This window comes from Pristiophorus japonicus, chromosome 11 (assembly GCF_044704955.1).
Source record: "Pristiophorus japonicus isolate sPriJap1 chromosome 11, sPriJap1.hap1, whole genome shotgun sequence".
NCBI classification, from domain to species: domain Eukaryota; kingdom Metazoa; phylum Chordata; class Chondrichthyes; family Pristiophoridae; genus Pristiophorus; species Pristiophorus japonicus.
This window is the reverse complement of record NC_091987.1, coordinates 128,291,273-128,318,798: the sequence shown is the minus strand read 5'-3', so window position 1 is coordinate 128,318,798 and position 27,526 is coordinate 128,291,273. Positions and strand designations below refer to the sequence as shown.

The 27,526-nt window shown below is 45.4% G+C and overlaps 1 protein-coding gene across 1 annotated transcript in view; it reads left to right on the top strand.

The window, feature by feature from the left end:
- Positions 1 to 27,042, top strand: part of cdadc1 (cytidine and dCMP deaminase domain containing 1) — a 68,034-nt gene extending 40,992 nt beyond the window's left edge. Inside the window, exons 5-9 of the mRNA XM_070894034.1 lie at positions 5,246 to 5,295; positions 9,370 to 9,542; positions 11,108 to 11,297; positions 24,602 to 24,656; positions 26,046 to 27,042. Of these exons, the coding sequence (XP_070750135.1) occupies positions 5,246 to 5,295; positions 9,370 to 9,542; positions 11,108 to 11,297; positions 24,602 to 24,656; positions 26,046 to 26,854 (1,277 nt within the window). The 3' untranslated portion in view covers positions 26,855 to 27,042. The remainder of the gene's footprint in view (positions 1 to 5,245; positions 5,296 to 9,369; positions 9,543 to 11,107; positions 11,298 to 24,601; positions 24,657 to 26,045) is intronic.
- Positions 27,043 to 27,526: the final 484 nt, after the last annotated feature.

Here is a 27,526-nt window from a genome sequence, read left to right as displayed (position 1 = left end):
TAACACCAAACAAATTTTGCAGCATAAAGATGCATCGGCAAGTACTGTACACAAAGTAACGTCGTTTTCAGGCAAGAATGCGTATGGCAGAACATACACACCTGCAGCTGCACGACCTCAGATGACTCCGAGTCCGCCATCAAGTGTGACTGCGAGGCAATTAACACCTTGTTGGCGCTGCGAGGTGATCATTGAGCCCATCAGTGCCGCTTCAAACACTATGCGTGCAAAGGCTATGGAACAATGGGACACCTCCAGCGAATGTGCAGACGAGCTGCAAACCCTGCAAACCATCACATTGCAGAGGAAGACCAATCCATGGCGGATCAAATTGAACTAGAGACTCGAACCGAAGAGGCAGAAATGTACGGGGTACACACTTTCACCACGAAATGTACATTGATCATGTTAAAAGTTGAACTGAACGGAAGTCCTGTATCCATGGAATTGGACACAGGTGCGAGTCAGTCTAACATGGGCAAAAAGGCCTTTGAGAGGCTGTGGTGCAACAAGGCACAAAGGCCCAAGCTGAGAACTTACATTAAAGTTGCAGATCCCTGTAATTGGCAGTGCAGCAGTCAAAATCTCCTATGATGGAGCGGTGCATGAACTACCACAATTGATTGTACCAGGAGATGGCCCCACACTGTTCAGCAGAAGCTGGCTGGGAACAATCCGCTGGAACCGGGACGACATCCAAGCACTTTCGTCTGTCGACGACGCCTCATGTGCCCAGGTTTTGAGCAAGTTCCCGTCGTTGTTTGAGCCAGGCATCAGAAATTTCTCTGGGGCGAAGATGCAGATCCACTTGGTTCCCGGTACACGACCCATCTACCACAAGGCATGTGCGGTGCCATACATGATGCAAGAGAAAGTGGAGATCGAGCTGGACAGGCTGTAACGACAGGGCATCATCGCGCCGATTGAGTTCAACGAGTGGGCCAAGTCCGATTGTTCCGGTTCTCAAGGGCGATGGCAAGGTCAGAATTTGTAGGGACTATAAAGTAACGATTAACCATTTTTCGCTGCAGAACAGTACCCGCTACCCAAGGCAGACGACCTATTTGTGACGTTGGCAGGAGGGAAGATGTTCACCAAGTTGGACCTGACCTCGGCCTACATGATGCAGGACCTGGCGGAATCTTCGAAAGGCCTCACCTGCATCAACACGCACAAAGGTCTGTTCATCTACAATAGATGCCCGTTTGGGATTCGATCGGCCGCGGCTATTTTTCAAAGGAACATGGAGAGTCTGCTAAAGTCGGTTCCACGCACCGTGGTTTTCCAGGACGACATATTGATCACAGGTCGGGACACCATCGAACACTTGCAGAACCTGGAAGAGGTTCTAAGTCGGCTAGATGGTGTGGGACTCTGGTTGAAACGCTCGAAGTGTGTTTTCCTGGCGCCATAGGTCGAGTTCTTCAGGAGAAGATTCGCGGCAGATGGCATCGGACCTACCGACGCCAAGATGGAGGCCATCAAGAACGTGCCGAGACCACAGAATGTGCCGGAGCTGTGGTCGTTCCTGGGGTTCCTCAATTATTTTGGTAATTTCCTACCTGGCTTAAGCACCTTGCTAGAACCTCTACATGTGTTGCTACGCATGGGAGATGACTGGGTATGGGGGAAATCACAAGAGACTGCTTTTGAGAAAGCCAGAAATCTGTTATGTTCCAACGAACTGCTTATTCTGTATGACCCATGTAAACGTTCAGTGCTAGCTTGCGATGCGTCTTCATACGGGGTCAGGTGTGTGTTACAACAAGCAAAAAAATCGGGAACATTGCAACCAGTCACTTATGCGTCCAGGAGTTTGTCCAAGGCCAAAAGGGCCTACAGCATGATTGAACAAGAAGCTCTGGCATGCGTTTACGGGGTAAAAAAAAAAATGCACCAGTATCTGTTTGGGCTTAAGTTCGAGTTAGAAATTGACCATAAGCCGCTCATATCACTATTCTCAGAGAGCAAAGATATTAATACCAATGCCTCTACTTGCATCCAAAGATGGGCGCTCATGCTGTTTGCATATAACTATGTAATTCGCCACAGGCCAGGCACAGAGAATTGCGCTGATGTTCTCAGTCGGCTACCATTGCCCACCACTGGGGTGGAAATGGCACAGCCTGCAGACTTGCTCTTGGTGATGGATGCATTTGAAAATGAAAAATCACCCGTTACGGCCCGCCAGATCAGGATCTGGACCAGCCAGGATTCTTTGCTGGCCCTTGTAAAAAAAAAAAAAAAAACTGTGTCCTCCATGGGAGCTGGTCCAGCATTCCAGCGGAGATGCATGAAGTGATCAAGCCATTCCAGTGGCGCAAAGACGAAATGTCCATACAGGCGGACTGTCTTTTGTGGGGTAATCGCATGGTTTTGCCTAAGAAAGACAGTGAAACGTTCATACGCAACCTAAACAGTACCCACCCAGGCATAGTAATGATGAAAGCTATAGCCAGATCCCATGTGGCCCAGCATCGATTCAGATTTGGCGTCTTGCGTGTGCCAATGCAACACTTGCTCTCAACTGAACAATGCACCCAGGGAGGCACCGCTAAGTTTGTGGTCATGGCCCTCCAAACCGTGGTCTAGGATCCACGTTGACTTCGCTGGCCCGTTTCTAGCAAAATGTTTTTGGTTGTTGTGGATGCTTATTCAAAATTGATTGAGTGTGTAATAATGTCCGTAAGCATGTCCACTGCCACCATCAAAAGCCTACGAGCCATGTTTGCCACGCACAGCCTGCCTGATGTCCTTGTCAGCGACAATGGGCCGTGCTTCACCAGCGCTGAATTCAAGGAATTCATGACCCACAATGGAATCAAGCACGTCACATCTGCCCCATTCAAGCCCGCATTCAACGGCCAGGCAGAACGGGCAGTCCAAACCATCAAGCAAAGCTTGAAACGTGTGTCGGAAGGCTCCCTGCATACCCGCCTGTCCAGAGTCCTGTTCAGCTACCGCACAAGACCCCACTCGCTCACCGGGATCAACCCTGCCGAACTGCTCATGAAAAGGGCGATCAAAACCAGGCTCTCTCTAGTCCACCCTAATCCCCATGATCATGTTGAGGGCAAGCGGCATCAACAAAGCATGTACCATGATCGCGCAAATTTGTCACGTGATATTAAAGTCAATGACCCTGTATTTGTACTCAACTATGGACATGGTCCCAAATGGCTTGCTGGCACTGTCGTAGCCAAAGAAGGGAGAAGGGTGTTTGAGGTCAAACTTGCAAATGGACTAACTTGCAGAAAGCATTTGGACCAAACTAAACTACGATTCACAGTCATGAGCAACCTGAAGAGGACAACACCAACTATGACCCTCCGATACACACACAAGTGGCAACCGACATCACGGTTGACCACGAAGCTGAACTCATCATCCCCAGCAGCCCAGCAAGGCCCAACGACCTCATCTGCACCTGTGTTTATACCGAGACGATCGACTAGGGAGCGGAAACCCCAGATCGTCTCACCCTGTAAATATGTGTACTATTGACTTTGGCCGCGTGGGAGGTGGGGGGAGGCGGAGAGTGATGTTATGTATGCAACACCTTGTAACTAGCATTCTACCGCCACCAGAGGGTGCATCTGTTGGAGTCCCAAGGGATCCCAGCATCCCTTGTACACTGCATATAAGCAGGCCTCTGATGCTGTGCCGGCGCTCGAGTCAGAATAAAGAGACTAAGGTCACACTTACTCAAGTCTGCACTACTCAGTCACATTGCTTTATTTGAGACATAACACAAGGAACAGCACCTCATCTTTCGTTTAGGCACTTTACAGCCTTCTGGACTCATCGAGTTCAACAATTTCAGAGCGTAACCACTGCCAATCGTTGGCTCCCTTCCTCCCCCCCCCCCCCCCCCCCCCCCAATGTGACAGCCAGGGTGTACAACGTCAAGTGAAGTAAATCTAGCAATGGTGAGGCCATCCCTGGGGTCCTGGGCAGCGATATGGTCGGGTGCTGATGCCTTCTGTCCTGTGCAGCATTAGTTGATTGCAGAGAAGGTTAATGGTGTTGCTGGTGTTGGGACTGATTGTGGTGGAATTCTGAGGACCAAGGTAAGATAGTTTCAAGGGCACTGATGCTGATGTAATAGATGACAGGAGAACTTGAGATGACAGAAACAATCTGTCAGTGGTGAGAGGGGTTGTTCCAATGAGGTGACACTGGATAGAGAGTTTACTCCAAACACTTGCCACCTGCATAAAGTTCAATCTGTCTTCCATATGCCGTAAGCAACAGCTTCTGAGCTTGGAAAGTGAAGAGCTGTGAGATGGGAGCTTTTATAGCACATTTGCAGCTGTCAAGTAATGAGATGATTCCTTGGCCATTCAACTCCTTACCTGTGAACCCGAGCAGCGTGGACTCTGTGGACGACCTGGTAAATTGTGAAGGTGAGCTCAAAATAGTTCTTAATAGTCTGTTAACAAGGTTATAATAATCTGAATTGCCTCCCCCGCCGCTGCGTGTCGGGACTACTCAGCGCTGACAGATCCAACATTTGGGACAGGCTCATGGCAACGGGGTCCTGACCCACTGTCAAAAAAAATTTTTCCTACACAATCTGCCACTGACCCCCCACAAAATTCCCCCCCTTGCCCTATTCAACCCTGAGTTAACCTTCTGACTCCATATCCTCTCCAACACAAAGATCGCCCCTTCCACCTATGTAACATCACCTGCCTCAGCACATCTGCTGAAACTCTCAACCATGCCTATGTTACCTTCAACCTCCTTTAAGACCCTCCTTAAACCTACTTTTTTGACCAAGCTTTTAGTCACCCCTCCTAATATCTCCTTGTTTTGTCATTCATTTGATTATACCTCTGTGAAGCACCTTGGGATGTTTAAAGGTGATATAAAAATACAAGTTGTAGTGTATTTATACAGTAACAATCCAGATGGTTGCTGGAATCACTTTTTAAAATTGTGCTTAATTCAAGTTGGAGCATTTAAATTGATTGCTTACCTGAGAGATCTATCCTGATCTATATTTGGCAAGGTTCATTATCTGGGAAGATTATGGCACTTGACTTTTTTTCTGCTACAGACATATCTAACGTGCACCCCTCGCTACCTTTCATTTGATGTGCCATACTCGGGTTTTTAATTATAGCTATCCTGTGTCCTATATATTTGATTTTTAGAATTAATACATGGCTACAGTAAGTTCTTTTGAAACACTTGTATAATTGATTTTGCATTAATATCCTCCTGCATTAATATATTTCAGAGGATCAAAAGATTGGAGTTGGGGCAGTGATCTGGGCAGAAGGAAAGTGGGTAAGTTCTATCTTTTTGCATTGTATATTTTAAAAAGGGAATTTTACTGGTTTTCTGCTGAAGTCATTTGACCCTTTGCTTGGCTGTGACATCACAGTCACCGTCACCATTTCACTCGATGGCTACCCTCCATAGGCAAGTCTAAACAGTGAACACCAGCAAGGTATTCAAGTGTGCAGGGCATCCGAGCTGAGATCAATTCTGCCCTTGACCAATGGCAACTTTAGGCAGGAAATCATGGCAACTTTGATTTCCCCCACCCTTCTTCCTTCAGCCAATTGTAGCACCCTTATCCTTCTCCAACACCCCACCCCCCCTCAAATCGGGAAGAAAAGGGATTAGTGGCTTTGATAAAATAGTGCATATGGGAATTCGATAAAATCAAACATTGAAAGCTGTGCATGGAAGAATTTCAACTCACTCATGTAGCTGTGTATAAACCGAGGAAGCTATTGGATGAAGATAATTTTATAGTTTAGTTTAAAACTATTAACATATAGGAATTTAAATTAGTTATAGTGTGACCCAAAATTGAATCCTCCAGATGAAATATTTGTTCTCACACAGTAGTGAATGCAACAAAAGCATTTGATGTGATTAATTAACTCCTTTAAATAAGGGTTGGATAAATATCATCTTAGGTCGTCTCTCGGAGTCTAGGATGACTTGCTTCCACACTAATGAGTTCTCGGATAACTGAGGAGGCCAATGCAGCATCTACAGTCTCTGTCACAGGTGGATCAGACGGTGGTTGGAGGGACGGGTGGGGTGCTTGGGTTGTCATGCGCTCCTTCCACTATTTGCTCCCGGCAAAGAGACTCGGGTGTTTGTCGCCTTCCCGGATGCTGCTTCTCCATTTTGAGCGGTCTTGGGCCAGGGATTCCCAGGTGTTGGTGGGAATGTTGCACTTCTTCAAGGAGGCTTTGAGGGTGTCCTTGAAGTGTTTCCTCTGCCCACCTGGGGCTCGCTTACCATGTCGGAGCTCCGAGTAGAGTGCTTGTTTTGGGAGTCTAGTATTGGTCATGCGGACGATGTGGCCCGTCCATCGGAGCTGATCGAGCGTGGTCAATGCTGGGGATGTTGGCCTGAGCGAGAACACTGGCATTGTTGCACCTATCCTGCCAATGGATTTGCAGGATCCTGAGGAGGCAGCATTGGTGGTGCCTGCTGTACATATCTTAATGGAGGGCTGTAAGAAGAAAAAAAGAAAAAGAAATAAAAACTTCAATTTATACAGAGCCTTTCATGACCTCAGGATTTACAGCCAATGAAGTACTTTTGAAGTGTCGTTACTGTTGTAATGTAGAAAACAGTAATTTGCGTACAGCAAAGTCCAACAAACCGCAATGTGATAATGACCAGATAATCTGTTTGTGATGATGGTTGAGGGATAAATATTGGTCCAGGACAGCGGAACGAACTCCCCTGCCCATCTTCGAAATAGTGCAATAGCTTCCAGTAAATTTGCTGTATTACAGCAATGGATAAAGTGTGGTAAACCTCAAAGAGTACTCCATGTCATGGGCTACCAGTGAGCAATGCTACAGAAGGTCAACTAATATTTTATATATAGATATTTTGTATAGGATAAGAATTAAAAAAAAAAAAATATGTATATCTATCCAAACATTTTAGTCTGAGAACAGAAAAAGCTAAATCAGTCCACTCACTACTTTCTAGAGGGCTTCATTATCATCATAAGCAGTCCCTCGGAGTCAAGGATAACTTGCTTCCACTCTAAAAGTGAGTTTTCAGGTGACTGAGGAGCCCAATGCAGGACCTACAGTCTCTGTCACAGGTGGGGCAGACAGTGGTTGAAGGAAAGAGTGGTCGGGAAGCCTGGGTTGACGCACGCTCCTTCTGCTGTCTTCACTTGGTTTCTGCTTATTCTCGGTGATGGGACTTGAGGTGCTCAGCGCCCTCCATGATGCTCTTCCTCCACTTTGGGCGGTCTTGGGCCAGGGATTCCCAGGAATCAATGGGGATGTTGCACTATGTCAAGGAGGCTTTGAGGGTGTCCTTGAAGTATTTCCTCTGCCCACCTGGGACTCGCTTGTCGTGTCGAAGCTCCGCGTAGCGCGCTTGCCTTGGGAGTCTCGTGTCTGATATGCGGCCAATGTGGCCCGCTCAACGGAGCTGATCGAGCATGGTCAATGCTTCGATGCTGGGGATGTTGGCCTGAGCGAGAACACTGACATTGGTGCGACTGGATTTGCAGATCTTGCGGAGGCAGTATTGGTGGTACTTCTCCAGCGCTTTGAGGTGTCTGCTGTATATAGTCCACGTCCCTGAGCCCATATAGGAGGGCGGGTATCACTACTGCCCTGTAGATAATGAGCTTGGTGCCGGATTTGAGGTCCTGGTCTTCAAACACACTCTTCCTCAGGCAACTGAAGGCTGCGCTGGCGCAATGAAGGAGGTGTTGGATCTTGTCGTCAATGTCTGCTCTTGCTGATAGTAGGCTCCCGAGGTGTGGAAAATGGTCCACGTTGTCCAAGGCCTCATCGTGGATTTTGATAATCGGGGGGCAGTGCTGTGTGGCGGGATCAGGTTAGTAGAGGACCCATGTCTTACGGATGTTTAGCGTAAGACCTATGCTCTCGTACGCCACGATGAAGGTGTTGACGATGGCCTGGAGTTCGGCCTCCGAGTGTGCTCAGATGCAAGCATCGTCTGCGTACTGCAGTTCAATGACAGAGGATGGGACGACCTTGGACCTGGCCTGGAGGCAGTGGAGGTTGAACAGATTCCTATCTGTTCTATAATTTAGCTCCACTCCGGCTGGAAGCTTGCTAAGGTTGAGATGTAACATTGCAGCAAGGAAGATTGAGAAGAGCGTTGGTGCGATGACGCGGCCCTGCTTGAGTCTGTGGTTGATCCATTGGTCAGGATCACGGCTTGCATGTCGTCGTTGAGCAGACGGAGGATGGTGACAAACTTTTAAGGGCAGCCGAAACGGAGGAGGACGCTCCATAATCCCTCACGGTTGACAGTGTCAAAGGCCTTTGTGAGGTCAAAGAAGGCCTTGTACAAGGGTTGATGCTGTTCACTGCATTTCTCTTGTAGTTGTCGTGCAGCGAAGTTCATGTTCGTTGTACCCCTCAGTGGACGGAATCCGCATTGCGACTCTTGGAGGAGCTCTTTAGCCATAGGGAGAAGACAATTGAGGAGGATTCTGTCAATAATTTTCCCTGTGGCCGACAGCAGAGAAATTTCTCTGCAGTTACCGCAATCGGACTTGTCCCCTTTTTTGAAGATGGTCACGATTACACCGTTCATAAGATCCCCTGGCATGCTCTCCTTCCAGATAAGAGAAATTAGGTCATGTATTCGTGCCAAAAGTGTTTCTCCGCCATGCTTTAGTGCTTCGGTGGGAATTCCATCTGCTCCTGTTGCCTTGTTATTCTTCAGCTAATGGATGGCCTTTTCTACCTCGTGCCCGGCTGGGTTTGTGCTGAGATGGTGGCGGGTAGCATGCTACGGGATGGAGTCAAGGACTTGGAGGTCTTGCACAACTGTTAACTCACATTTATTTTTTTCCATGAGCTTTATACAGAGCAGAGAATATGGCCCTTAAATGTCTGACTGTTTAGCTCCCTTTGATTTAATGGGTTTGTAATTGAGCCGCTCATTGGTTTACTTTTAGGCAGGTCGACCATCTGTATGGTGTCACCTCACCATGTGTATCCTCTACCACCACGTGTGATGCTATTATTTCCGTAACATTACATTTCACGGAGATGAGATCACATTCTAAAATTTTGTTTGACGTTTCATCTGAAAAATATTTTGAAAGTGTGAACATTCTGAATTCCCATCGTACAAGAGATTAACCCCTCTCTAATTGGCTGAAACTGGCATAATGGACCATTCTATTCATCTCCAGCTGATTTATTTTAATATGTATTAAAGCAGAATTGATCATGAAGCCAAGTCTCGGGACACCTGCCTGAATTCATTCAGCACTTTGTTTACCATGAGCTATTGGAGCAGGCACTGCCTGCAGGAGTCCTGATGGATGTTATCATTTTTTTTTACTTCTGTCCAAATGATTGATTGATTGTTTATTTGTAGAGTAACTGTGATGGAACAGGAGCCAGGTACCTGATTGGATGCGGTTATAACGCCTACCCAATGGGGTCCGAATATGCAGATTACCCTCAGATGGATGAGAAGCAGCAGAAAGACCGAGAAGCCAGGAAGTTTCGGTACATTATACATGCCGAGCAGAATGCTTTAACCTTCCGGTAAGTACTCAAAGCACTTGGGAACAATTTATTTTAACCCTCTGAGATTACCAATGCATAAAAGAAGAAAGAAATACATGCATTTTTATAGCGCCTTGCACAATCTCCAGACATCCCAAAGTGTTATACAGCCAATGAAGTAGTTTCCTATGTTACTGTTGTAACATAGGAAATGTGGCAGCCAATTTGCACACAGCAAGGTCTCGCAAGCAATGCCATAATGACTAGATAATCTGTTTTAGTGATGTTGGTTGAGGGATCAATATTGGCCAGGACACAAGGAGAACTCTCCTGTTCCTCTTCCAAATAGTGCCATGGGACCTTTTGCATCCACCTGAGAGGACAGACTCTGTTTAATATCTTATCTGAAAGACGGCACCTCTGACAATGCACTCCCTCAGTACTGCACTGGAATGCCAGCCTGGATTATGTGCTCGAGTCTCTGGATGGTGATTAGGTAACCGCTTAATACTCTGCATCTTAGATGGTGAATGTCCAAACAAAGTAAGTTGTTGGCATCAAAGACAAACCATAATTTAGCCATCACTTTGACTACCAGTGTTGGTTCATCAGAGTCTTAAAAGTGCCATCTAGCTGTCATTGACTCAAACATAAACAGAGAGAATTGGTCCTAAATATTTGTGTGTGTTTTTCTTTTAAACCTCTGGCTTTTAAAATTTGCATTTTTGGAGACAAATGCTGTACAGTGAAATATGATCTGAAGTAAGAGGTTTGTATGGATTTGAAGAATATTGTTGCAGTTCTAAGTGTTTTACACTATACATAATCTGTCTATTGTGTGATCGTACTACTCCCTAACTAGGCCATCATAATGGCTTCATTTCTGACTGACTACAAATTTCCCCACTATCAAAATGTTTCTGACAGTTGGAAGCAACCCTTAAAGGGTTCGCTAGCTATCGAGAGTGTGGCTAATCTAATTCCTAATTTTTATAAGTAACATTCCATCAATTATGAAGGTAAAACTTCCATGTGTTTCCACTAAAACTTCCAATTTCCAAATTATCTCAATGTGAAATAATAACGGCTACGTCATTAAGTTAAGCCCAGTGAAAATAGATAAACCCTATAGCAAATTGAAAACTGGCACAAGCCAAGAGGATGCTTTACATCATGTGACACGTTTACTTGTCCTCAGAAGTGAGTGCCATCATCTGTGAAGAGAAGCAATAAGTCATCATTTCAAGAAAAACTGAGGCTGACTTGTTGAGTGTTTCCGGAATTTTCTGTTTATGCTGCTTTAATGCTTCTTTGCTGTCATGCAAAATTCATGAGATGATGGCATCATACAACCTTATCTGGGGAACTTGAAACCCAGAGTGATCAGTTCCTCTGATCCAGATGCAAAATTTGAAAAAAAAAACTATCTTTTTTAAATATTCTCATGATCTGTACAAATAGAACACACAGTGGGGAATACTGATGTGCACAATTTAATTAAGACTTGAGGATATCCTTGCCAATAGGTTAATTATCAGGTGATAGACTGGGTATTCCATTGTTCAACCTCCGGTTATTAAGTGTGCAATGTGTTCCTTCTGTAGGTGTCAGGATATTAAAGATGATGAAAAAACAATGATATTTGTTACCAAATGCCCTTGTGATGAATGCGTACCTTTAATAAACAGTGCCGGTATCAAACAGATATACACAGGTGACCTCGATGCTGGCAAAGTAAAGGCAGATATATCCTATCAGAAATTCCCTGGTCTACAAGGAGTGAGGAAGTTTACAGTAAGTACCTCATAACATCTTGTGTTATCCTTATGATTTGTAAACTCTCACATCATAGCATCTAATCCTAGTTTGAGTAACCATGATGTTTCTCAGTCTTCATTTCAACTGCAGAGACGCTGAATTGGCACAGCGTGATCATGAGCTTGGAACCTTTGTTTTCCTTGTGTTTTCCAAGTTCTTGAACGATTCATAGAACTTCACACTTTAACCAGTTCTGCTGCAGATGAGTGAACTGTGTTGTACTTAAGTGGGTACAGTAGTGTAATGATTGTTACTGGACTAGTAATCCAGAGATCGTGACTTCAAATCCCACCATAGCAATTTGAAAATTTGAATTTGGTTTTAAAATAAAAAAATCTGAAAATAAAAATCTGCTTTCTGACCATTGAAGCTGTTGGATTGTCTTAAAAACCCAACTGGTTCACTAATGTCCTTTAGGGAAGGAACCCTGCCGTCCTTACCCGGTCTGCCCTATATGTGACGGCAGTCCCACAACAATACGTTTGACTCTTGCCTGCCCTCTGAAGTGGCCTAGCAAGCCACTCAGTTGTTAAGGATGCACAATAAATGTCAACTGTGCCACTGATGTCCATATTATGAGAATGGATAAAGCAACTTCCCAGTAAGGAAAGATTAAACATGCTAGCCAGCCTCCTCTTAAGATAGATGTCAACCCTGGGTCAGTGGTAGCCTCCAAGTCAGACAGTGTGGGTTCAAGTCCCACTCCAGAGACTTAAGCATATAATCTAGGCTGAGACATCTATGCAGTACTGAGGGAGTGCTGCACTTTCTTTCGGATGAGATGTTAAACCCGTCTCTTGGGAGGATGTAAAAGATACCATGGCACTATTGGAAGAAGAGCAGGGAAGTTCTTCCAATGGTTTTTGCCCCCAAATAGGCTAAACAGACATTGGGCTTTACAGGATAATCCATATCCAGATCCCATTAAACAGGCTGAAAAACTTGGAAACAATAAGACATGGTTTAATCCTTTTTAATCATATTATACAACCTACTACATATAGTGACCATGAGATTAGGGTACAGAGAGATACTCACTGGGGGGACCCGTCAGGAAGAACTGTAAGCACTTAATTCTAATCTGCTTACACTGGTCGAAAGTAGATATTCAATTCTCTCTGAACTTTTGTGTGTTGTAGCATCTTGCTAACGTGGTAATATGTCTACACGTTCCGATTATTTTTAGTGCACCTGCGTGACACTATCATTGCTTTTACTTTGGCTTGTACCTTACTATCTCATCTTTTCATATCTTTTTTTCTACTAGCCTAGGGACATAGGAATAGGATCAGGCCATTCAGCCCCTCAAGCCTGTTCCACCATTCAGTGAGATCATGGCTGATCTGCAATCTAACTCCATATACCTGTCTTTGGCCCATATCCTTTAATATCTTTGGTTAACAGAAAGCTATCAATCTCTGATTTAAAATGAACAATTAATGAAGCATCAATTGCTGTTTGCGGAAGAGTTCCAAACTTCTACCACCCTTTGGGCTAAAAATTGATCTTTTGGTGATAGTGGTATTTTTTCGGCATTTTTTTCCAAAAATACCGCTTTTTTTTTAAAAGGCCTAAAATTGGCACAAAAAAATGTGCCCGACGGTAAAAATCGGCGTTGCATGAGGATTCACGTTGGAAACCGTGGTCCTCAACAACTTTAGTCCAAGGCCGATTACCGCTAAAAAGTCAAGCCCTGGGAGGGGGGAAAATACCAACAAAAAAAAATTGCAACAAACAAAAAATATAAAATCACAAAACATTCACAAGACACTTATCTAGCGAATTGCTGGAAAAGAATTTAAAAATAAAAACTTTAGCTTACCTTTTTTGCAGGTCTTCATACTTACTGCTGTTTCTGGGGCTGCAACGCAGGCTTTTCTCGGGTGTTTTTTTTCACCCAGCATACGGGTGCACCGAATGGTTAATTTAAAGCGATATCGCTTTTTTTTCTTCTTGCACGACGGCGGTCCGCTTTTCAGCGGTATGTCAAAACCGTTGGCGCACAACTTTGGCCAATTTATGGTGATGTTTGGTGAACATCTTTTTCCATCAAAAAAGACAAAAAAATCACTGAAAAAACGGACGCAAGGCTGGTCAATTTCTAGCCCTTTTTGTCTGTAGAAGTGTTTCTTAATTTCATTCCTGAAAGGTCTGGTTCTAATTTTTAGACTATGCCCTCTAGTCCTCGACTCCCCACCCCAATCAGCAGAAATAGTTTCTCTCCAGCTACCATGAGTTCAAATTGCACCACAATAGCTGGGGAATTTAATTTCAGTTAATCAAATAAATCTGGAATGAAAAGCTCGTATCAGTAATGGTGGCCATGAAACTACTGGACTGTCGTTAAAAACCCATTTGGTACTTCAATGTGCTTTAGGGAAGGAAATCTGCCGTCCTTACCTGGTCTGGCCTATATGTGACTCCAGACCCATAGAAAAATGGTTGACTTTTAACTGCCCTCTGAAATGGCATAGCAAACCACACAGTTGTAACAAACCGTTACAAAAAAACAATAAGAAAACCAGATGGACTACCCGGCATCGACCTCGGCACCGGCTACAGACATGGCAATGGCACACCCAGCCCAGTCGACCCTGAAAGGTCCTCCTCACGAACACCTGGGGATGTGCCAAAATTGGGAGAGCTGTCCCACCAGCACGTCAAGCAACAGCCTGACATAGTCATACTAACAGAATCATACCTTTCAGGCATTGTCCCAGACTCCTCCATCACCATTCCTGGGTATGTTCTGTCCCACCGGAAGGACAGACCCAGCAGAGGTGGCAGCACAGTGGTATACAGTCGGGAGGGAGTGGCCCTGGGCATCCTCAATATTGACTCCGGACCTCATGAAGTCTCATGGTTTCAGGTTAAGCATGAACAAGGAAACCTCCTGCTGATTACCACCTACTGCCCTCCCTCAGCTGATGAATCAGTACTCCTCCTGAGAGTAGCAAGGGCACAGACTGTACTCTAAGTGGGGGACTTCAGTGTCCATCACCCAGAATGGCTGGGTAAAGCCACTACTGATCAAGCTGGCCGAGTCCTGAAGGACGTAGCTGCCAGACTGAGCCTATGGCAGGTAGTGAGAACCAACATGAGGGGAAAAACCTACTTGACCCCTCGTCTCACCAATCTACCTGTCGCAGTTGCATCAGTCCATGACTGCATTGGTAGCAGTGATCACCACACAATCACTGGAGACTAAGTCCCATCTTCACGCTGAGGACCCCCTCTATCGTGTTGTGTGACACTACCACTGCTAAATAGGATAGATTAGCAGTTCAAAACTGGGTATCCCTGAGGCGCTGTGGGCCATCAGCTGCAGCAGAATTGTATTCCACCACAATCTGTTAACTCATGGCCCAGCATATCCCTCATTCTACCATTACCATCAAACCAGGGGACCAACCCTGGTTCAATGAGTGTACAAGAGCTTGCTAGGAGTAGCACCAGGCGTACATAAAAATGAAATGCCAACCTGGGGAAGCTGCAACACAGGACTACGTGCATGCTAAGCAGCGGAAGCAGCATGCTATAAACAAAGCTTAAGCGATCCCACAATCAACAGATCAGATCAAAGCTCTGCAGTCCTGCCACATCCAGTCATGAATGGTGGCGAACCATTAAACAACTAACTGGAGGAGAAGGCTCCATGAACATCCCCATCCTCAATGATGGAGGAGCCCAGCACGTGAGTGCAAAACACAAGGCTGCAGCATTTATATCAGTCAACTCCTGAGGTCCTCACCATCACAGAAGCCAGTCTTCAGCCAATTTAATTCACTCCACATGAGATTGAGAAATGGCTGAGCGCACTGGACACAGCAAAAGCTATGAACCCCGACAACATAGAAACATAGACAATAGGTGCAGGAGTAGGGCATTCGGCCCTTTGAGCCTGCACCACCATTCAATAAGATCATGGCTGATCATTCACCTCAGTACCCCTTTCCTGCTTTCTCTCCATAGCCCTTGATCTCTTTAGCCGTAAGAGCCATATCTAACTCCCTCTTGAATATATCCAATAAACTGACATCAACAACTCTCTGCGGTAGGGAATTCCACAGGTTAACAACTCTGAGTGAAGAAGTTTCTCCTCATCTCAATCCTAAATGGCTTACCCCTTATGCTTAGGCTATGTCCCCTGGTTCTGAACTTCCCCAACATCGGGAACATTCTTCCTGCATCTAACCTGTCCAGTCCCGTCAGAATTTTATATGTTTTATGAGATCCCCTCTCATCCTTCTAAACTCCAGTGAGTACATAGAAACATAGAAAATAGGTGCAGGAGTAGGCCATTCGGCCCTTCGAGCCTGCACCGCCATTCAATGAGTTCATGGCTGGACATGCAACTTCAGTACCCCATTCCTGCTTTCTCACCATACCCCTTGATCCCCCTAGTAATAAGGACTACATCTAACTCCTTTTTGAATATATTTAGTGAATTGGCCTCAACAACTTTCTGTGGTAGAGAATTCCACAGGTTCACCACTCTCCGGGTGAAGAAGTTTCTCCTCATCTCGGTCCTAAATGGCTTACCCCTTATCCTTAGACTGTGACCCCTGGTTCTGGACTTCCCCAACATTGGAAACATTCTTCCTGCATCTAACCTGTCTAAACCCGTCAGAATTTTAAATGGTTCTATGAGATCCCCTCTCATTCTTCTGAACTCCAGTGAATACTCGCCCAGTTGATCCAGTCTCTCCTCATATGTCAGTCCTGCCATCCCGGGAATCAATCTGGTGAGCCTTCGCTGCACTCCCTCAATAGCAAGAATTCCCTTCCTCAAGTTAGGAGACCAAAACTGAACACAAAATTCCAGGTGAGGCCTCACTAAGGCCCTGTACAATTGCAGCAAGACCTTCCTGCTCCTATACTCAAATCCCCTAGCTACGAAGGCCAACATGACATTTGCCTTCTTCACCGCCTGCTGTACCTGCATGCCAACTTTCAATGACTGATGTATCATGACACCCGGGTCCTGTTGCACCTCCTCTTTTCCTAATCTGTCACCATTCAGATAATAATCTGCCTTCGTGTTTTTGCCACCAAAGTGGATAACCTCACATTTATCCACATTATACGGCATCTGTCATGCGTTTGCCCACTCACCTAACCTGTCCAAGTCACCCTGCAGCCTCTTAGCGTCCTCCTCACAGCTCACACTGCCACCCATTTGCAAACTTTGAGATATTACACTCAATTCCTTCATTTAAATCATTAATGTATATTGTAAATAGCTGGGGTCCCAGCATTGAGCCTTGCGGCACCCCACTAATCACTGTCTGCCATTCTGAAAAGGACCCGTTTATCCCGACTCTCTGCTTCCTGTCTGCCAACCAGTTCTCTATCCACGTCAGTACATTACCCCCAATACCATGTGCTTTAATTTTGCACACCAATCTCTTGTGTGGGACCTTGTCAGAAGCCTTTTGAAAGCCCAAATACACCACATCCACTGGTTCTCCTGTGTCCACTCTACCAGTTACATCCTCAAAAAATTCTAGAAGATTTGTCAACATCCTGGCTGTCGTGCTGAAGACTTGTGCTCCAGAAGTATGTGCGCCTCTAGCCAAGCTTTTACAGTACAGCTAAAACATTGGCATCTATCTGTCCAGGTATGTCCTGTCCACAAAAAGCAGGACAAATCCAATCCGGCCAATTACCACCCCATCAGTCTACTCTCAATCGTCAGCAAAGTGATGGAAGGTGTCGTTGACAGTGCTATCAAGTGGCACTTACTCATCAATAACTTGCTCACTGACGCTCAGTTTAGATTCCACCAGGACCACTTGGCTCCAGACCTCATTACAGTCTTGGTCCAAACATGGACAAAGAGCTGAATTCTAGAGGTGAGGTGAGAGTGTCTGCCCTTGACATCAAGGCTGCATTTGACCGAGTGTGGCATCAAGGAGCCCTAGTAAAACTGAATTCAAGGGGAAAACTCTGCACTGGCTGGAGCCATACCTAGCACAAAGTAAGATGGTTGTGGTTGTTGGAGGTCCAGCCCCAGAACATCGCTGCAGAAGTTCTTCGGGGTAGTGTCGTCGTCCCAACCATCTTCAGCTGCTTCATCAATGACCTTCCCTCCATCATAACTTCAGAAGTGGGGATGTTCACTGCACAGTATTCAGTGCCTTTCGAACTCCTCAGATAATGGTCCAGTCCATGCCCTCATGCAGCAAGACCTGGACAACATTCAGGCTTGGGCCGATAAGTGGCAAGTAGCATTCGTGCCAGGCAATGACTATCTCCAACAAGCGAGAGTCTAACCACTGCTCCTTTACATTCAATGGCATTACCATTGCCGAATCCCCCACCATCAACATCCTGGGGGTCACCATTGACCAGAAACTTAACTGGACCAGCCACAAAAATACTGTTGCAACAAGAGCATGTAAGTGGCTGGGTATTCTGCGGCGAGTATCTCACCTCCTGACTCCCCAAAGCCTTTCCACCATCTGCAAGGCACAAGTCAGGAGTGTGATGGAATATTCTCCACTTGTCTGGATGAGTACAGCGCCAACAACACTCAAGAAGCTCGACACCATCCAGGACAAAGCAGCCCTCTTGATAGGCATCCCATCCACCACCTTAAACATTCACTCCCTCCACCACCGCCGCACCGTGGCTGCAGTGTGTACCATTGTGTCTACAAGATGTACTGCAGCAACTCACCAAGGCTTCTTCGGCAGCATCTCCTAAACCTGCGACCCCTACCACCTAGAATGACAAGGGCAGTAGGCACATGGGAACACCGTCACCTGCAAGTTCCCCTCCAAGTTACACACCATCCTAATTTGGAAGTATATCACCATTCCTTCATAGTCACTGGGTCAAAATATTGGAACTCCCTCCGTAACAGCACGGTGGGAGTACCTTCACCACACGGACTGCACACCAATCTCTTGTGTGCGACCTTGTCAAAAGCCTTTTGAAAGTCCAAATACACCACATCCACTGGTTCTCCCATGTCCCCTCAACAGTACCCAAAGCGGTGTATCTGTTTTTCAGGGAGATGACTGCAGGGGACCCCTGCACTGCTCTTCCTGTTGGTCACCCATTCCCTATCTGGCTGTGTACCCTTTACCTGCAGTAAGACCAACTCACTAAACATGCTGTTCACATCCTCCTCGTCATTGTGGATGCTCCAGAGTAAATCCACCCGCGGCTCCAGTGCCGCAATGCGGTCTGTCAGGAGCTGCAGCCGGATGCACTTCCTGCACGCGTAGTCGTCAGGGACACTGGAAGCGTCCCTGACTTCCCACATAGCACAGGAGGAGCATAACACGTGTCCGAGCTCTCCTGCCATGACTTAACCCTTATATTTTCTTAATTTGGCAATAATAATGCGAAAGGTTACTTACTGATAAAGAAAAGAAAAACTACTCACCAATCACTTACCCCCTTGGCTGTGACGTCACCTTTCGATTTCTTTCTACTTTTTTGCCTTCTCTCCCAGCTGCAGCTGCACCAGCTCGCCTCACGAACTCCCGCCTCCCGCCGCTCTCCTCGAACTGTTGGGCCTTTATAGGCCGCTCACCTCACGAACTGCCGCCGCTCTCCTCAAACTGTTGGGCCTTCATGACCAGTCTACCATAGAAAACATAGAAAATAGGTGCAGGAGCAGGCCATTCAGCCCTTCTAGCCTGCACCGCCATTCAATGAGTTCATGGCTGAACATGCAACTTCAGTACCCTCTTCCTGCTTTCTCGCCATACCCCTTGATCCCCCGAGTAGTAAGGACTTCATCTAACTCCCTTTTGAATATATTTAGTGAATTGGCCTCAACTACTTTCTGTGGTAGAGAATTCCACAGGTTCACCACTCTCTGGGTGAAGAAGTTTCTCCTCATCTCGGTCCTAAATGGCTTACCCCTTATCCTTAGATTGTGACCCCGGTTCTGGACTTCCCCAACATTGGGAACATTTTTCCTGCATCTAACCTGCCTAAACCCGTCAGAATTTTAAACGTTTCTATGAGGTCCCCTCTCATTCTTCTGAACTCCAGTGAATACAAGCCCAGTTGATCCAGTCTTTCTTGATAGGTCAGTCCCACCATCCCGGGAATCAGTCTGGTGAATCTTCGCTGCACTCCCTCAATAGCAAGTATGTCCTTCCTCAAGTTAGGAGACCAAAACTGTACACAATACTCCAGGTGTGGCCTCACCAAGGCCTTGTACAACTGTAGCAACACCTCCCTGCCCCTGTACTCAAATCCCCTCGCTATGAAGGCCAACATGTCATTTGCTTTCTTAACCGCCTGCTGTACCTGCATGCCAACCTTCAATGACTGATGTACCATGGCACCCAGGTCTCGTTGCACCTTCCCTTTTCCTAATCTGTCACCATTCAAATAATAGTCTGTCTCTCTGTTTTTACCATGCAGGACCTTATCAAAAGCCTTGCTAATGTCCATATATACTACATCGTATGCACTACCCTTATCGACCCTCTTGGTTACCTCCTCAAAAAAATTCAATCAGGTTAATCAAACACGATCTTCCCTTAACAGATCCGTGCTGACTGTCCCTAATTAATCCTTGCCTATCCAAATGCAGATTTATCCTGTCTTTCAGGATTTTTTCCAATAGTTTTCTCACCACTGACGTTAGGTTGACCAGCCTGCAATTACTCGGCCTATCCCTTTTTCCCTTCTTAAACAAGGGTACCACATTAGCAGTCCTCCAATCCTCTGGCACCATGCCCATATCCAAAGAAGACTGGAAAATGATGGTCAAGGCCTCTACTATTACCTCTCTTACTTCGCTCAACAACCTGGGATGCATTTCATCCGGGCCTGGGGATTTATCTACTTTCAAAGCTGCTAAACCCCTTAATACTTCCTCTCTTACTATATTTATTTCATCCAGAATATCACACTCCTCCTCTATAGCAGTATCTGCATTACCTCTTTCCTTTGTGAAAACAGATGCAAAGTATTCGTTAAAAACCCTAGCAACATCTTCTGCCTCCACACAAAGATTACCTTCATGGTCTCTAAAAGGCCCTAGCCTTTCCTTAGTTACCCTCTTACTCTTAATATATTTATAGAACATCTTGGGGTTTTCCTTAATTTTACTGGGCAAGAATTTCTTGTGCTGTCTCTTAGCATTCCAAATATCCTTTTTAATTTTGCCTCTTAACTTTCTATATTCCTCTAAAATATTTAGCCGTTGATATGTGACATAAGCTTCCCTTTTTTTTCTTGATCCTCCCCTGTAAGTCCCTTGACATCCAAGGGGCTCTAGAATTATTTTTCCCAGCCCTTTTCTTTAAGGACACATGTTTGGCCTGAACCTTTCAGATCTCCTTGAATGCCTCCCACTGATTTACCCACAAGTAGCTGTTTCCAGTCCACTATGGCCAAATCACTCCTTAACTTAGCAAAATTAGCTTTTCCTCAATTCGGAACTTTTATTCCGGGCTAATTCTTGTCCTTATCCATAACCAACTTGAATCTGACTGAATTATGGTCACTGGCACCCAAATGCTCACCGACTAATACCCCTTCAACCTGCCCAGCTTCATTCCCCAAAACTAAACCCAATCGTGTTGGGCTTGCTACATACTGACTAAAAAAGTTCTCTTGAATGTATTTCAAGAATTCTGCACCCTCTATACACTTCACACTAAATTTGTCCCAATCAATATTTGGATAGTTAAAATCCCCTACTATTACTACCGTATAGTTTTTAGACCACAGCAATTTGCCTCCATATTTGCTCCTCTCTCTCCCTCCCACTGTTCGGGGGTCTATAATACACTCCCAGCAGTGTGATCGCCCCTTTTTTATTTTTCAATTCGACCCATATGGCCTCAGTTGATGATCCCTCTAACATATCATCCCTCCTCACCGCTGTAATAGTTTCTTTAATCAGTACCGCAACCCCCCCCCCCTCTCTTTTTACCCCCCTCTCTATCTTATCTAAAAATCCTGTAGCCAGGAATATTGAGCTGCCAAACCTGCCCCTCTTTCAGCCATGTTTCTGTAATGGCTATAATGTCATACTCCCAAATGTCTACTTGTGCTCTTAGCTCATCCGCCTTATTCGCTATACTCCTTGCATTAAAGTATATACTATTCAGCACAGGAAGATCTCCTTGCTTACTACATACCAAGCCCTGTTTCTTCTGTCTTACAGATTCGCTTTCTAGCTTCTTGCTATCCAACTTCTGCTTTACTTCCGTCCCTTTTGAACTTGTTCTCAGGTTCCCTTCCCCCTACCAAGCTATTTTAAACTCTCCCCAACAGCACTAGCAAAACTCCCCACGAGGATATTGGCCCCAGCGCTGTTGAGGTGCAACCCGTCCGATTTGTACAGGTCCCATCTCTCCCAGAAGCGGTCCCAATGCCTCGAGAATTTAAAGCCCTCCCTCCTACACCAATTTTCCAGCCACGTGTTCATCCTCGCTATCCTTCTATTCTTATAATCATTAGCACGTGGCACCGGTAGTAACCCGGAGATTACTACCTTTGAGGCCCTTTAATTTTCTTCCTAGCTCCCTAAATTCTTCCTGTCGGACCTCATCCCTCATTTTACCTAAGTCATTGGTACCGATATGGACCACGACCTCTAGCTGTTTACCCACCCTCACCCAGGATGTCCTGCGTCCGCTCTGTGACATCCTTGACCCTGGCACCAGGGAGGCACAAAACCATTCAGGAGTCACATCTATGGCCGCCTGTCTGTTCCCCTAACTATAGAATCTCCTATCACTAGGGCTTTTTTGTTCTTCGTCCCTCCCCCCTGTGCAGCTGAGCCACCTGTGGTGCCTTGGAATTGGCTCTGGCTGCACTACCCAGAGGCACCATCATCCTTACCGATACTCAGAATTGAATATTGGTTTGAAAACGAGATGGATTCACGGGGGGACTCCTGCGCTACCTGCCTAGCACACTTACTACATCTGGTGGTCACCCACTTCTCCTCCACTTGCACGCCTTCAAGCTGCGGGGTAACCACCTCCTGAAATGTGCTATCCATGTAATTCTCAGCCTCGCGGATGCACCTTATTGACTCCCCCTGCTGCTCCAGCTCCGAAACACGGAGCTCGTGCAGTTGAAGCTGGAGACACCTCCTGCACATATGGTTGTCTAGGCTGCGCAAAGCGTCCAGGACTTCCCACATGCCACATGATGTGCACTCCACGGGGCTAAGCGGCGCTGCCATCTCTCTAGTTAGACTTATCTAGTTTAAAATCTACTTAAAAAGAAATAGAGAAAAGAGAGCAACTCACCAACTCACCTCACCGACCTCTGTGGTCTCCCGGCCTCCGAACTCCCGGCCTCCGAACTCCCGACCTACTTAAAAAGAAATAGAGAAAAGAGCGCTACTTACCAACTCACCTCAACGACCTCTTGGCCTCAAACTCCCGACTCGCCGACCTCAGGGCCTACCAAATCGCCGACCTCGGGGCCTACCTGCTCGCTGACCTCGGGGCCTATCGAATCGCCGACCTCAGTAATGTCTGTTGACTGGTTCTAATCTTGTCCTGAACATGGCCTCTTCGAACCTACATTATTGTAAATTCTTAGTTTTACTATGTGTAAATGTCTTTAATATTGGGAAATGTTTAAGTTATTAGAATTATTACGATCTTCCCTCTCTTGGCCTACCCCTGTCTACAGTCCTGTCCAGCATTTATCCATCAACCCACACCTAAAACAAATGATCTAGTAATTTAACTCATGGCTGTTTGTGCATTCTTATTGAGCGTAAATTGTCTGACTTGTTTTCTATAGTGGCTATACTTCAAAAAGTACTTTATTTGTTGTAAAGTGCTTTGGGGTGTTCTGAGGTGGTGAAATGTAATGTCTGTCTATCTTCTTTCTATAGGTGTGGCTGGCTCACTAAATATAATGGGCTCCATTATTACATAGAATTGCATGGATTGCCCAGCACAGAAACAGGCCACTCTGCCCAACTAGTCTGTGCTGGTGTTTATACTTTCATTCCATCTACCTCATCTCAGCCTTTCAGCATATCTTTCTATTACATTTTCTCTCATGTACTTGTCCAGTTTCCTTTTGAAAGCATCTGAGCTATTCGCCTCAATTACTTCCTGTAGTAATGAGTTCCACATTCTAACCACTGAGTAAAGAAAAACACCCCAACCTGTTCGGTCTTTCCTGATAGCTGTAATATCTCAGTTCTGGTACCATCTTCAGTGCTTCTATGTCCTTTTTATAGAATGGAGACCAGAACTGTGCGCAGTACTAAAGTGCGGCCTGAACAGGGTCCAACAAGTTTAACATAACTTCACTACTTTTGAATTCTATACCCCTAGAAGTAAATCCCGTGCTTTGTTAGCATTTTCAATTGCTTTGCTGACCTGCGATGCTGCTTTTAACAATTTGTTCACCTGTATCCCTAGATCCCTGAGCTCTTCACTTTCTTCTTTTCTACAGTGCAGGTGATGTTTCTGTTTTTCCGACCAAAATGCATCACCTCACATTTAAAGTTCATTTGCCACTTAACTGCCCAGTCTGCAAGTTTTCTAATGTCTTCTTGTATTATGTTGCATTCTTCCTTTGTGTTAGCTATACCCCTCCCCCCCAGTTATATAAAAATGTATAATTTTTCCCTACATTTTTAGTTAAATAAAAGTAAGTGCCTGGTGTAAATAAAGCATTGTATGGGGGAGTGCATTATAAATCCTTCCGCTCTTAGTATAGCCTACAACTCATTGGAGATTCACCAATCAGTAGTTATCAAGCCAAAACATTCACAATCCTACTGCACTACACCCAATATCTTCCATTGATACCATACAAGTGGAGGGAGTTTGTTTTCCCAATTCAATGTGTGGAAAACATGTGGCCTATGATTATCCCATCTATGTAGGACTGGTGATGACACCCAGCCTACTTTTCATTTAGAAGCGCTAATCACTTATTGCCAGAACATTAAGACCTTGTTTTCCCCACCCACCCCCATCCAAAAAAGTAAAGTCAAATAAAAACAAGTATTCTTACAATATAAATAAAAATGTCACATTATATTCAATGCAATTTTTATTCCACTGGTAAGGCTCCCCATTGGCAGCAGAGCATCACAGTGACCCCTATAGAATCTAATTCATGAGTTCAAACAAATGCCATTATTTAAATGTTCACTGTTACTAAGATTTTAGAATAAGCCTATGAGCATTTTTATAACAATGACCACCTCCAAGTCCTAAGCCATTTTGTGAGATGAGATACATGAACAAATGACTGATAAATATCTACTAGAGGAGATTCATTGACATAAACTTCTGATTTTTTTTTTACAGTGGCAGGAAAATCCAACCATCAGTATTTTAACATCGAGTGTCCGAGCTGTTCACAGTGAGTGTCTGTTCACTGATACAAGCCACAATCTTTATGTATTGGATAAACATGTAGTTTGGGTAGAATGTTAAGGTTTAAGGGGGCACACTGTACTGTCAAACAGAACAACAGTTGTGGATCATGTGTGCAGGTTCCAAAGACACTTTTACATCGCTCCAAAATAATCCTGTTTGCGGAATAGTGGTACCCTGCCACTCTTGGTACACCATCCTCAGATTGTTTATTTGATCTCTCCATGGGACCACAGAACACTGACTGAGAAAAGGATCTCTGCAGGATATGGATTCTGGCTTCTGTAGATATGGGGAGACCGAAGAGAGAGAGCAAGCTATCTGTCTGAGTCGGGTAAACTAGCCACATAGTTGAAAGTTAAGTACACCTGCCACAATTGGGATTCCAACTCTGCCCTCTTGGTTTAAAAGTCTATGGGATGACTTCCTGGGAAGTGTATGTTGGCAATTTAAGCCCACTCTTGGATCAATTTATCAAAATGTATGAAGAATTTACAAACCCTGTAGTTTTCTCAACAGTGCTGCAGTTGCCAGTGTTTGCAAAGTTTTAACAATCACTGAAAGCTAGTGGCTGTCATCGCTCAACAGCTTAAAAATATCATCTTTTGGTTCATGTTGGGAATACAGCTGTGCTAATCGGATTCCTCAGAGGTATTACTGTGAACTCTACAGGAAGGGCACAGGACAGAGATACTGAACAAGAGCAACAATCCCCTACTCATAGGAGCCCCTACCCCTCATAGGAACATTAGGAACAGGAGCAGGCCATTCAGCCTCTCGAACCTGCTCCACCATTCAATTACATCATGGCTGATCACCTCAACTGCATTTACTTTCTCTGCTCCATATCTCTTGATACCCTTAGCCTACAAAAACTATCGATCTCAGACTTGAAAGCTCCAACTAACACCCTGCATCCGCAGCTTTTTATGGAGGAAGTTCCAGATTTCCACTACCCTTTATGTGAAGAAGTGCTTCCTGATTTCACTCCTAAATGGCCGAGCTCTAATTTTAAGATTATGCTTCCCCCTTGTTCTTGATTTTCCCCATCAGAGGAAATAGTTTCTCCCTATCCACCCTATTGAATCCATTTAACTTTTTAAATAACTTGATCAGATCGCCCCTCAACCTTATAAACTCAAGGGAATACAAGCCAAGCCCTCAGCTTTGTCAACGACTCCAGTAAGTGCTTTGCTTGTTATGTTGTGTTTTACATTTATCTCAATGAATAGGGTGTGGTGCCTGCAATAAAAGTGATAGTGGTTGCTCCATGGAAGACACTTATCTACCTCACAGTACTTGGAGCAATACTGTGAACTTACACCCAATAACTTCTAGCACCCTGACTATATCTTCACTTGTGTTCTCTTCACAGGAAAAAGAGGACCAACCAAACCCTCCACCACGTGCACAATGATTTCCAGCATAGAACCTGCGCCATCTTGTGAGTCATTGGTATTGGGGTGCTCGGCAAGTATGGAGGGACCCCAATCTCCCTTGGCCAAAGGTGATTTGAAAAGGCCACTGCAGGCTCCTAGGTTTGAACCCCAAACTGAGGAGATCAATGAGCCAGCTATCAAACGGAGGGTGGTGGAGCATCAGTGCTGTCTGCAGAGTCTTGCAACTTCATTGCATGCTGTGACGGATGATATGGTGGGTAGGATGGAGATGACCATGTCAAGGCTGAATACCTCCATGTCTGATATCCACAATGTGCTAGACCAACAATTGGCCGCATTGCAGACTAGTAGGGAGGGAGCGTCATCACAGGCAGTATCTGTGATGGAAAGCTCTTTTACCCAGGGACTGAGCAACATAGGAGCATCACTTCAAAATGCCCTGACTGCTGCTGTGTCTGACATGGGCTCCAAAGTGCAAGAAGGCCTGCAGATGGGATTTGAAAGCCTTGGGAAAAAAATACAGTCAACAATGAGGGAGGGTTTTGCCGATCTGATAAAGGAACATACCTCTGCTCACCGAAACCTATGTGGCAGATGTGAAGGAATCTCGCCCACCTGGGGCCTGAATAGCTCGTCACAAGAGTTTGGATCTCACGACGGCCACCCCAGCCAGCTTTCACTTGGTTCCCCACTGGAAAGCAGAAATCCCTCTGTGGCAACTCAAATACCAGGAGCACAAAAATCTGAGGAGGGAAGGAGGGAAGTCGGAAAGACCTTTACATGAGGTAAAATTGGGGTGTGAAATAAACTACCCAAGAAGGCTACCCAAGAACTAAATAACAAAAGCAAAATACTGCGGATGCTGGAATTTGAAATACAAACAGAAAATGCTGAAAAATTCAGATGGTCAGGCAGCATCTGTGGAGAGAGAAAAACAGGGTTAACGTTTCGGGTCGATGACCCTTCGTCAGAACTGGCGAATGTTCGAAATGAACAGATTCTTAAGGAGCACTGAAAGGGGGAGGGGAGGAAAGAACAAACGGGAAGGTCTGTGATAGGGTGGAAGACAGGAGAGATTTGAGAGACAAAAGGGATGATGGGCCAACTTGAGATGGTAATGGCAGAAGTTAGAAAATGATTAGTCAAGATAGGGTGTGAATGGTGGTATAATTACCAACTGTCATGGGAAACAGAGAAAAAATACATAAGATCTGGGGTGGGATTTAAAAGAGAAAGGGAGCAAAATATGGCCAGAGGTTATGGTCTGAAATTGTTGAACTCTAGGCACTTTACAGCCTTCTGGACTAAACATAAACGAAAGATGAGGTGCTGTTCCTCGAGCTTGCATTGAGCTTCATTGGAACAGTGTTGGAGTTGGAGTGGAGCGGGAAATTAAAGTGACAGGCGACCGGAAGCTCAGGGTCACACTTGCGGACTGAACGGAGGTGCTCCGCAA